At 37.1% G+C, this 12,639-nt stretch overlaps 1 protein-coding gene across 1 annotated transcript; it reads left to right on the top strand.

Moving 5' to 3' along the window:
- Positions 1 to 892: 892 nt before the first annotated feature.
- On the top strand, positions 893 to 2,365 carry LOC112273980 (NADH dehydrogenase [ubiquinone] 1 beta subcomplex subunit 2). Its single transcript, XM_024503099.3, has 4 exons — positions 893 to 1,102; positions 1,578 to 1,623; positions 1,847 to 1,903; positions 2,085 to 2,365. Exons 1-4 carry the CDS (start codon positions 993 to 995, stop codon positions 2,097 to 2,099), a joined length of 228 nt encoding a protein of 75 aa, XP_024358867.1. The 5' UTR covers positions 893 to 992; the 3' UTR covers positions 2,100 to 2,365.
- The last annotated feature ends 10,274 nt before the right edge of the window (positions 2,366 to 12,639 follow it).

Below are 12,639 nucleotides of genomic sequence, written 5' to 3'. Positions count from 1 at the left end.
TATAAATTATCAACTATACATAGTTGTACTAATCAACAACAAAGGGTATCTTGTCTAATTTTTACTTCTTAGATGTAACCACATAGTTTCAATATATATGTTATTCAGTATTTTTGATACCTCATTCAGTAATGTTGCTACTTCAGCACATATATAATCTTCAAACTATGATTATATGTGTATTTTGTCTTTTAAGATTAGAGAATTTATTCAATAGCAAAATATTCTATAATTTTATTTTAAATATCTTCTTTAATTAACATAATGTTATCTACTTCAAAAGCCAATTTTTAAGGAATTTAAAATTTAAAAAACTATATTTACTAATACTAATTAAAGTTTTAATGATTTAAAAATAAAATGTAAGCTCATATTAGATGACTATTGATTATATGATAGAAAATCTTTATTAAGTAATTTTAAACCATTTATAAAAAATTAAATATTCTTTGGTAATAATAGTTAAAATTAAAATAAATATTATAATTAATATTTTTATTAATTAATTTTTTTTATGTAATTATCTTATTGATAATTCATATTAAAATAAAAATACTAATATAAAATTTGATTAAAGTGTTGAGTTTGACAATATTTATCAACATATGTAATTTATTTAATATAAATATAAATATATATATATATATATATATATATTTAGGGTTAATTTATATATATAGACACAGACAGATGTACACACCAAAGAGAAATGAATGAGATTATGAGGAGTATTAGGTGGTAATATGTAAAAAGAATTATCTTTGTGGAGCGTTGACGCTGCCCGACGACGCTGCCCGATGGGCAAGGGCAAGGATAAAATGTTTGAGTGAGGGCAGCGTCTGCTTCGATTGAAAGCTCTTGCAGTGCCACAATCCCCCTGTTGCAATCCAGCGAGCGAGCGAGGGAGCGGCACAGCATCGCATTACATCGGATCGCACTGCTTGTGCAGAGGGAGGGCAAGAGCAGCAGGCGGTGGGATCGAGTCAGGAGCTATGGCGGGTGGAGGGCATGGGGCTCACAACATCACACACGGGGGGCTCTCCCTGCACGCCACCAAAGGATGGCATTCGCGCGTGGGCCAAGGCATGTGCGCCGTCATGTGGTAATGCACATGAACCCTGACATTCTGGGTTTCTCGTAGTTTGTTGGGATCATATCCTTTCAAATGTGCATACCCTACAAGCCACCTCGATTAGGTTGTTTGTCAAGGTGGGCTTGGTGGAGGGATGAAGGTCACAGTAGTGGAGACTTGGCCCCTCATGATCTTATCCGATCGAGGCTTCCCAAGCTTAAATTCAGTGAAATAGGAGCAATTCAAATGCTGTGTTGGATGTATTGACATAGAACACCTCTGGTCGTGCAAGTTATCAAGAAGACCTTTTGTTAGGGTTTAAATCTATTGGCAGATGGTTTTAATCGTGAGTACGGAGTCCCCGTTCGCTCCTGGGGATGGCGAATCTTTGGTTAAATTTTGTCTCCCTTTTGTTTTTGTTTTTGTTTTGTTTTGTTTTGTTTTTTTTTGAGCTGGAATTGTGAGTCAGTAACGTTTGGTTTTTGTGCGTCATTTGTGGGTTCAGGTTCTGGGTTTTGTACAGAGCGAAGCAAGACGGCGCAGTGTTGATGGTATGTGATCTAACTTCGCTTCCATTATCTGGTCAGTGATTTCCCTGGAAGTTTGACTTTACTAATTGGATTTATATACGAGAATAGAAACATGTTATACTCAAATCACCATGATTTTTGCTCATTATCGAGCTCTGGTTTTGTCATGGAAGCAGTGTGAATGAACGATATAGTTGTTGCATCGCCTTAGGGTTAACCTCAGACTTGACTTCGCATTTATCAGGGATGGCGTCACCCCTGGGAGGGTCATGGGCATGGAGGGCATGATGGACACGAAGAGGTGAGCTGTGCTTTTCTCCGTGGATTGACTATCGAGAGGATTCTGGTGATTATTTTTATTTGTATTTTTTGGGAAACTCTTAGGTTTTTTCTTCGTGGTTATTTTCTTTATTTTGATGTCTCTTACTTGCATGGAATCGTGATTAATTGTCGATGGCGTTGGTGTTTTCTTTGAGTTGCAGGCTAAGCACCACTGAAACAATTTGGAGTTGGCTTAAGGAACATTTAAATTTCTTTCACATTCAATTTCCTATGATTCTGTTACAGTATATAAGACATTGTGAGGGTACTGAGGCGTGATCTATCTTTCCAGCCTTGGCTCTTCTCATCAAAAGTGGTCCACGTTCTCAGGGCATGTGAGAAAGAGAAGGTTTTTATGCCCTGTGTATTCGTTGGTTTATAGACGTAGATGCTACGTGTTTTGGAAGCTACCCATCAAATCATGATTTGCTTTGCCTGATCCTTTCCTTCTCGTTGACTAAGGTGCTTGAATGGCTAGAGTGAAGAGAGTCCTCATGAATAAGCTTTTTTATGGTTAGAGTGATGTGAGAGTTTTATCTTTTTCCTATTGTGGTTGCATCTGTTCGGTCCCCATGTCTGAAAGAGTTACCAAGTTCAAAATATACTCCTCTGCACCTGTCAATCGTTGTTGTCAACACTGATTATTGTTATTGTTAAAGCTGAAATCGGCCAAAATCTCGTAGTGGGAGGTTTCAGGGGCGTGTATGAAGGATTACAGTACCGCAGTAATAACCAAACATTTTCACCATATTGAAGCACTCCCCGGTAGCGGGTCAATCTTTTTGTTGTGAATCTTCCCTCTTTACAAAGGTACTTCATGTTTGCCTGTAATGCCCCCGTCTGACTTAGGTTTTCAGCTGTGAAAACCTATCTTGGATTAGCGAAGTAAAGATGCGAGCTTTCTTTGGGACAGCCAATGCGCAAGTTGCGATTCTTAATGTATCACAGGAAGAAAACCGGACTAGCATTCAGTTCAGAACTAAGCACATGTCATATCCGAAGTTATGCATGTGTTACTCTGTAAGATCTGGCAATTATTTAAGCCTCCCACGTGGGGGTGAGATTTTTCGCGAGAGATTATGCTTCTAAGTGGATTTAAAGACTGGTCCTATGAGCCGCGAAATGAAGCCTGCTGTCCAGGTTTATTTCATTATCTTGCTACAGAAGGACTTAACATTGGATGGATTTGTAGTCCATTAGTCTGATAAACCCTGGAGCTTCTGTGCTCAACATCACCATGCGTACCACTCCTGGTTTCGAATCAGTACAGAAAACTGAACAAAAATTCGTAACTCCCTTCTCCACTGACAAAGAAACTAAATGTAGAGTCCCTAATGATCCCGTTAGACACTGAAAGGAGCAGGTGCTGTTGGAACCGGGTGCTGGAACTCACATACAAATCCATATTGACATGTCAATGACAGATTCGAAAATTGAGTACCAAGTGACCTTGATTCATAGAATCCAAGCACATTTCCTAATCCAAAACAAGGAAAACTTGTTTCTAGAATGTGGGAGTTCAACAAAGTAATGTGATGGATGGTGGTCGCGAGTTATCGAGATTCCTGGTAACAAATCTTCGTCATAGAAACAATTATGCTGCGTTGCTGTAATCCGATCACCCCAGATCCAACAGGAAGAAACATGTTAAGAGAAAAGGATCGACTCTGATGCATGAAAGAAACACTGGAATCGGTCGGTGCCTCATTGGGTCCAACACCACCTCACGGACCCAGCAATCATGTCCACGTCATCATCAGTTCACTTAGAGGATGCATATGCTCTTCAAAGTTTAAAACGCCATTCTACAAAATTGAATTTATTTAGATTTTATGAAACATGAAATTCACTACTGTAGCAGAATAATCTATTGCTGATGTTGTATAAACCAAGTAACAAATGATGAATCCATTTCAATTAACATAAATATCTTACAAATGTATTTTGGGTGGATTTAAATAAAACCTTGTTTATTTTGGATCATGATAATTTTATTCTAATTCTTTTCCACATAATTTACTAGAATTTTTCTTGGAAATTTCAAAAGGAACAATTTTTAATTTTAATTAAAAAAAAAATCAATCATGAAGTGTGCAATCTAAACCAATTACAAATATACAATCAACATACTTTCAAAGAAATATGAAAAATTTAAACACCACTAAATTAAGCTATCTCTCACACCACAAAGAAGGAATCTAAGAATACAAGTGTATGTAGAAAAATTCCTAAAAGCTTTACTAAAATGCTAATCACCATAATCAAGCAAAATCTTACAATAAAGGCTTTTTTTCCCTCAAAACTACTCATAAGATTTGACTTGACAAGAATGTTAAGTCAAGAAGGTTTTTCTATCTAAGTCTTCAAAACTTAGTTGATACTAATAAAGTCATCAAATGAAAAAAATTAAATAGATGAGAAACTACTAAGCTAAATTAAATTACATATATCTGATAAGATTTGGCATTAGATGTTACATCACGTGATAATTATTATATAAATAAAGATTAGTATATACAACACATTAAGTACCTTAAATCAATTTAAACCAAATACAAATGTACAATCAATATACTCATAAGTACCTCCTCTAGTTGATTAAAAGCCCATCTATTCAACTAAGACAACAATATATATATAGTTGAAGATGAATGCTTAAATAATGTTATTGCGAAACTGTACCCAATCAAATCAATGTTATAGCAGCTAGATCACCAAAATATGTGGCTAATATAAAGAAAAAGAATCTTCAATCCTTGACAATAGATGAAATATAATTGATAGACTTCCTTCAACTAAGACAAATTCTAAAATATGGCATAGATCGGATATTTATATTATTTGCACATAGAGATATGTAGTTGAAGTTGTTTATGAAAAGTTTGTAGAATTAAAGTTAGGATGGTGGTTCATATAAAATTGACTGTAGAATTGTCTAAAAAAGCTTAAGACGGTTATCATTGTGAGGCCTATTGAAATAAGACTGATGTGTCTTAAGAATCTAAGACTCTTTTAATCTACAGTAATATAAAATTTCATTATAAAGTAGGATAAAATGGACCAAAATAGAACTGAATAGAACTAAATAAAATAAGACATAAAAGACAAAATTGAACAATAAAAAATAGAACTAAAGTGAACTGAAGAAGAAGTTACAAACCAAATTTTACTAAGAGGAAAGGTTTGAAGCCATACTTGACCAGATGTTCCAAAAGACCCTTGCTAGTCTCATTTATATTTTGTTTTACTACCTTAGACTTTTTAAAATATTCTTAGATAATGGATCCTATTTAGATAACTATTTTAAATTCTTTCTAGAAGGTTCTATAGTGGATTCCACCTAAATAACCATCCTAAGCTTTTTCTAAAGGGTTCCATGATGGATCCTACCTAGATAACCGTCCTAAGTTCTTTCTAAAATATTCTACAATAGATCCTACATAGTCCACTAACCTAGCTCAAATTCTAAAAACTTTCATAACTTTTTAAATATGGTTCTAACTATCTATCCATATGTGTTAATAATACAAATATCTTATTTATATCTTGTTATAATTAATTCCCATCTATTAATGTGAAATGTCATCATTTTGCTCTCAATGATATATCCAAATTGTATGTTGATAATGGATGAGATTCTATATAGGTTCCCACGTTGCATTGTGGATGGAATAATCTTTCTAAAGAACTTTGTATTGAAGTTGAAGACATCCATTGCTTTGAAGAAGGTAGAGATTTTCCAAAATGCTATCCACTTCATATTCTTATTGATCATTAATTATAACTAGTAAAGGTGGCGGTTACTATCAATTTAAAAAAAACTTTTGCTTAATATAAAATTTCTTTACTTGTAAAATATGGAAGATTGGATGGATCCAAATATATGGCACAAGCTCAAGAAAAAACGTGACATCAAAAATCACTGCAAAAATATAGAAAGTTCTAAGCCATTAAGGTGCGAGTTTATAGATTTGGATTGATATAACAAGTGGCAAGTTGGTGTTGGAGAGTAATACCTGATCACCCTCTTGGAAGGTCTTGAGTTATTAGTGGTTATCCACGTACTGCTTCTGCCAATTTTATGTGATAAGAAGGTGATGACATTATCAAAGTAGAGAGAATTTGCCTCAAGAAAGCATTGGGCTACTAGTTTTCACTAATTATTCAATCAAGTCTTAATATAAGAAAGTCCAAGTTTATATATATATATATATATATATATATATATATAATACTTTTAGAAGCAATTACATCAAATATATAAGTCTTAAGTTTCCAAAAACACCCAAAATATGATTAAAAACTCTAAATCCTTATATATCTTTATGGAGTATTAATTATGAACTTCAAAAACTCATATCTCTTAATTGGACTGTTCAAACATACTCAAGTTTTACATAAAATATTGATATACTTTTAAAAACTACTATCACAAATTTCAATTACAAATTCATTGCAGATCTCAAGATATTGCCAAATTCCTAACAGTAGCTTCAAATCTTAGTTTTTATACATCCATGTGCAATTTTTTTCATATCTCACAAATTAAGTACTTAAATACCACAAAACTTATATATATAGCTTTTCATCACATTAATCTACCTTCTTAAAAAAGTTTGAGGTAAAAATTCGTCCAAAAACTTAAGATATGGCTCCAACTATTACTATGAAAAAAATCACTCACTGACTTTCTTTGATTTGGATGTGTGTAGAATAAGTAGTTATTTGCTGATTTGTAGATACTTAGTTTATAGTGTAAACAGGGATAGATGACTGTTGGAAAGGTAGTTCAGTAGTTAAAATGGATGAATAGTTAGGAAAAGCAGTTTTCATTAGAGATGTAGCAGTTGGTATCTCGTGGTAGGATAAGGAGGATGAAAGAGAGGAAGAAACGGCCATTACTGTGATAGTGTGAGCTGGGGTAAGCTTGGTGCTACCTCTTTTCTTTTATTGTTATGTTCTTTGAAATAAGAGTATTGAGAGTTTTTGAATATTGTGAAGTGAATCATGGAATGAAAGTGTGATTGAAATTATATGTTATTGAATGAGAAGAAGAGAGATTGAATGCTGAAATTTGAATGTAGTTCAGCAGAAAGAGTGAATCTGTGGTTGTGTGAAACACTGTAATATGAATGGTAGTTCTGTGTGAAGAATTCTAGTAATTGGAATGAGAGTAATTGTGTGCTGAAGCTGTGATGTTGCGGTATTACAGTTGGAGATTATAAGAGTGAAGATATATTAGTGGAAATAACAGTTATTGGTATGACTGAATTGTTGTAAGGAAGAGATTGATTAGGTGAAAGGAGAGATTATAGTTTCCTTGTGTGCTTAGACAATGGAAATAGAGACGATACATTGGAGGTAATTAATTGTGTGACCCTAAAGTGAACGCTTAAGCAACTAGTCACTCTCCGTGTTCAAATTCTCCTATACAGGTTTATTGTGGGAGGTTCCTTTCGGAATAAGTAAAACGATCAACCACATTTTGGCGCCGCTACTGGGGAGTGATAATAGCTTTGAGTGTTAGGAATTAATTATAAACGTGTGAGAAAATGGGCAATGGAAGACGATTTCAGTAGTGTTTGAAGAAAGATTATGGTTAATAAGAACGAGAGCATTGCATCGAGGAAATTAAATCAGTTGAGAGAAAGACAAGGAAGAGCGCAAGGAAGGAACTTGCGTAGAGAGGAGCAAGAATGTAATCTTAAAAGGAAGCATCGACAGAATTGGATTAAACCATGGTTGCAAGCTTGTCGGCGCATCCGAACATATCAAGAATCGGACAGACTGTTAATTCTGCAGTCATATGTACCGTTAGAAAAACTACCAAGAACACTCGCGGGAAATTTTGTTAACATTCCAGTGGAAATCTTGAGGCCATTAACTGAAAGAGAAGGAGGCATAGAAGTATTTGGTACTCCATTGGGTAATTTTTCAGTAAGGGGTACTGCTGAAATGAGCAATAGGGGCTCTGCAGATTGGCATGAATTAGTCGCCAATAAAGGCAACTATATCGTATTTCAAAATCTGACTTTTTCACATGTAAGTCAACCAACAAAATTATTTGCGGAGAATAACAGTAAAGCAAGGACCGCTGAGAGCTCGGTAATTAGAGTAAGGGAAAGCAGAGATTATTTTAAAATAAATTTCAGAGGAACACAAAATTCAATGGCAGCAGGAGGAACAGCTGTTCCGATTGCAGTTCAAATGGGTACCTTGGGCAATCGTACGACTAGCATCGCACCATTACCTACTTTTTGTGGTTTGCCATGTGCGGACCCAGATCAACATTTGTCTCAATTCTTGACGACGTGTGTAGCCAATAATGGAAGGACATAAGACATTTGGCTGAGATGGTTGCCAGCGACACTAAAAGACACAGCGTTCGAGTGGTATAACCGCCAACCTGTAGGTCAATTTATCAGTTGAGAGGCATTGAAAACGGCATTTTTAGCCCATTTCTGACCAATTGGTTTTGAAGAACGTCTTCGAGAAAGATTAATGAACAGCAGAATGGTACCAGGGGAAGCGGTACAATCATATTATGGTCGTGTAGCAGATATACTTTGGAAATGGCCAAATAACCAAATGCCAGAATCGTTTGTGTTGTCCATATTGGTTAATAGATTACACCCACCAGAATTGAAGATGTTTGTAAAGGAGGCCCAATCAGCTACCATCGCAGCATTTCTTGAGCGAGCAAAAGTATGGGAGGAATGTCATTACGACCAACACTTAACCGTTGGCGCCACGATGATTCTATCGCAAGGCGGTTATCAAATGACAAATTGGAATGACACATCGGAAAGTTATTTGGGAAGGAGTAATTATGGTACAATTCCACAGGGAATAGTGAATGCCGTTCCATTGCAGGCTGTACTACCATCATCGTCATAACCGTATGTACCTTATTCCACGTATCAAAAATCAATACCTACGAAGGAATTGACCAATGAATTGGTATCAAGGAATCCCAACGAGTCATTGCTGTTAACATTAACGAAGAAAATGGATGAATTGGCTGTGAATCTGGTCAAGGATAAAGAGAAAAGGCATAAACCGACCAATATGCAATCCAATGTTTGGTATAGCAATTGTAAGGGACAAGGTCATTTGGTAACTGAATGTTCTTCACCACCCCAAATGATGGTTCTATGTACCTTTTGTGGGGGTAAGCATACCATTGCCAATTGTTGGAACTTAAGGAAACAACAACAAGTCGGACAATAAACCATGAGTCAACCAACTTCGTGGGATGTAAATCAAGTACAAACGAATAATAGGTTCGGCTGGAATGGAAATCGAGCGAATAAACAAAACAAGAATTATTCCAATTTCCAAAACTCTGAATTTCACCAAGAAGGTGTATCCAATACCCATGGCTTGGGGCTGAATCAGCAAAGATATCATCAATATTCACCCATGCAGAAGCCAATGCCAGAATCTACAGTACCAATGGGTCAACCAGGATCCTTCACTCAACCGACATGGAATAGATCGAGCCGTTATATACCAGTAGAGACACCCAATATCCCTGAAGGAGCTCGCAAAAGACCACTTCGTTGCTATCGATGCAGACAAATCGGACATTATGTGAGTGAATGTCCTAATCCAAGAGCAAGTGATGATTATGCCCCAATATGTGGAAATTGTAAGCAGTCTGGTCATACTTATCAGCAGTGCAACGCGACATTTAATTATAATAACCGTGACCAGCAGATGCAAACAAGCCAGTCGGCGGAGGACAAAGGTCTTATTCAACGGGACTCACCAGTACATCGCATCGAGGTGGTAAACGCAGTGCTTACCAGGGGCCAACAAAAAGGTAAGAATCCAATTCAGGACCTGGATGACCCAATCGAAGTAATAACAGTAGCGCCGTCCATGAGGCAAACCGAACCAATACCAGTATTGGACCGTATTCCAATATTGGGACCTCAACATGACGAGGAACCCAATTCAGTTTCACGTACCAATTTTCCTGGGACATCAAGATCAATTCCAAATGACCCCGTCCCAATACCCGCACAACCCAATATAGGCTCATACCTATTGAAGGAACCTTTAGTGGTAGAAGAGTCAACTAAGAAGAAGGAATTGCTGCCGAACAGAGTCAAAACGAAACCAATGAAACGCAAAAGAGCATTGGGAGTTACTCTCAATATGCAACCCTACGATATATTGAAGGATTTGGATGTTATCTAGCCTTCAATTACAATGAAGCAACTTTTGGCTGTAGCACCGGAATGTCGATCAACATTGAATTCAGCGTTAGTATGGCGAAGATCCCGTACTAAAGAAATACATGAAGTTAGCTTAAACTTAGATCCAGAAGCACCAACAATCGATGTATCAATCGATGGAGTTTTAATTCCAGGGGTACAAGTCAATGGTGGCTCCAGTGTGAATTTAATGAACGTTGATACAATGGAAGACTTGCATCTAAAGCAATTGCTCCCTACGACATTAGTTTTGCGAATGGCAGATCATAGTCGGATTAAGCCGATGGAAATCTTACGCGATATTGCCACTGTAATCGCGGGATTGACATACAAAATTGATTATGTTGTATTTCGGTTATAGAGTTCTACGTTATTGTATCCCATTTTATTGGACAGACCTTGGTTGTATCAAGCCAAGGCTAAGAACGATTGGGGTCGCGACACATTGACAATTGGAAAAGGCAGTGACCAGATTGTTCTACAAATGTACCCGATACAATATCACGGAGAAACCCCATTGCCCAAATCAGAATTTACATCGGATAACGAGAGTCACTCGATTGAGGAAGATGACGATGCTATAGTTTCACCGCAATTTGGGGCAGGTCAAACTCCTTCAACAACCAAGGACGAAGTCTACCAATGTGGTGGCCCCGGCAAATATTTATTGCATCAGGAGGATGCCTCTTACTCGGATCATGTTATTACCGAATGGATGACCTGATATGATGTCAATCATGTGAGTGCAATGCGGTCAGACATGAGTCACCAGCAATTGCAGTCTCCTTCGCATGACGATGGGCCAACAGGCGATTTTAAATCGGCGGCTGTGGAAGAACCTATTTTCGAGACTCTGAACTTAGGCACCCTTGACGCACCCCAGAATATAAAGATATACAAGGGTATTCAAGGTAACGAATTGAATTAGTAGAAAGCATTCTTCCTCCGGCATAAATCATCCTTTGCTTGGATGTATGCAGATCTGAAGGGTATTCCAAAAACGGTGTGTGAACATCGTATTACATTGGTTCCGGATCCTACATCAGTTCGTCAAAGACAACACCGTCTCAATCCAAAATATTCCTTGATAGTAAAGGAAGAATTGGACAAATTATTATGCATGGGATTCATTTATCCGGTTCTGTATAGCGAATGGGTCTCACCAATGGTAATGGTACCTAAGAAAAATGGCAAGATTAGAATCTGTCAAGATTTTTGGAAACTCAATACTGCTATTAAGAAGGACTATTTTTCTCTACCTTTTACGGATAGTATATTGGATGCCGTAGCAGGACACGAATGTTATTAATTTCTGGATGGTTTTTCGGGTTACAATCAAGTCAAAATTGCTAAGGAAGATCAGTCCAAGACTACTTTTACGACAGATTGGGGTACATTTGCATACAAAGTGATGCCATTTGGATTATGCAATGCACCAGCCACATTTCAAAGAGTGATGACACAAGCCTTTCAAGATTATTTAGGAGTGTCAATGGAAATATTCTTAGATGATTTTTGCACGTTCAGTACGACAGCCGATCATTTGAACTGACTGGGACGATGTATGGACCAATGCGATAAGTACGGTATATCGTTGAATTCAGAGAAGTGTCAATTTGGGGTCCCCTCTGGAAGACTCTTGGGCCACATAGTGTCTAGCCGCGGTATTGCTACGGACCCAGATAAAGTAACTCGAATATTGGCTTTACCAAAGCTAGAAACGGTGTCAGAAGTACGTGGCTTTGTGGGCCATGTCAGCTATTATCGGCGTTTTATTCACTCCTTTGCGGTACTATGTCAGCCATTGACAAATTTGCTAAAGAAACCACTATTGGATGGATCTAGTCCCGTTTGGACGGCAGAATGCAGTGTTGCCTTTGAGGCCTTAAAGCAAAAATTGGTGTCTGCACCAATACTGGTTGCCCCATGCTGGACGAAACCATTTCAGGTTTATGTCGATGCATCCAACGTCGTGATTGGATCAATATTGAGTCAGAAGGATGACAATAACCGTGATCATCCAATATATTTTGCGAGTCGATAATTGGTTATGGCCGAACACAATTATAATACTACCGAGCGAGAAGCCCTTAGCATGATTTATTCTGTACAAAAATTCCGCCATTATCTACTGGGCTACCCGTTTGTGTTCCACGTTGATCATGATGCGCTTAAGTATATGATAAATAAACCCCAATTGAGCGGATAAATTGCTCGTTGGGTGTTACTTCTCCAGGAATTCAATTTTACAATTAATGTTCGCCCTAGCAAGACACATGCCAATGCAGATCACTTGTCCCGTTTATCTAATATACTGGGTAATGAGCCGATAAACGACGCCCTTTTGGATGCACAATTATTCGCTGTGGAGGTTATTACACCCGAATATAGTGACTTGATTCAATATCTCACATTTCAGACTTTTTCAATTTCTTATAATGAAAAATTAAAGAAGCGTCTGATTATAAGAAGTGCGCCGTATACCATGATTGGA

This window comes from Physcomitrium patens, chromosome 21, assembly GCF_059467195.1.
Source record: "Physcomitrium patens ecotype Gransden chromosome 21, ASM5946719v1, whole genome shotgun sequence".
Lineage (NCBI taxonomy): Eukaryota > Viridiplantae > Streptophyta > Bryopsida > Funariales > Funariaceae > Physcomitrium > Physcomitrium patens.
Note: the sequence above shows the minus strand (reverse complement) of the source record. Positions and strands in the feature narration are given on the sequence as shown.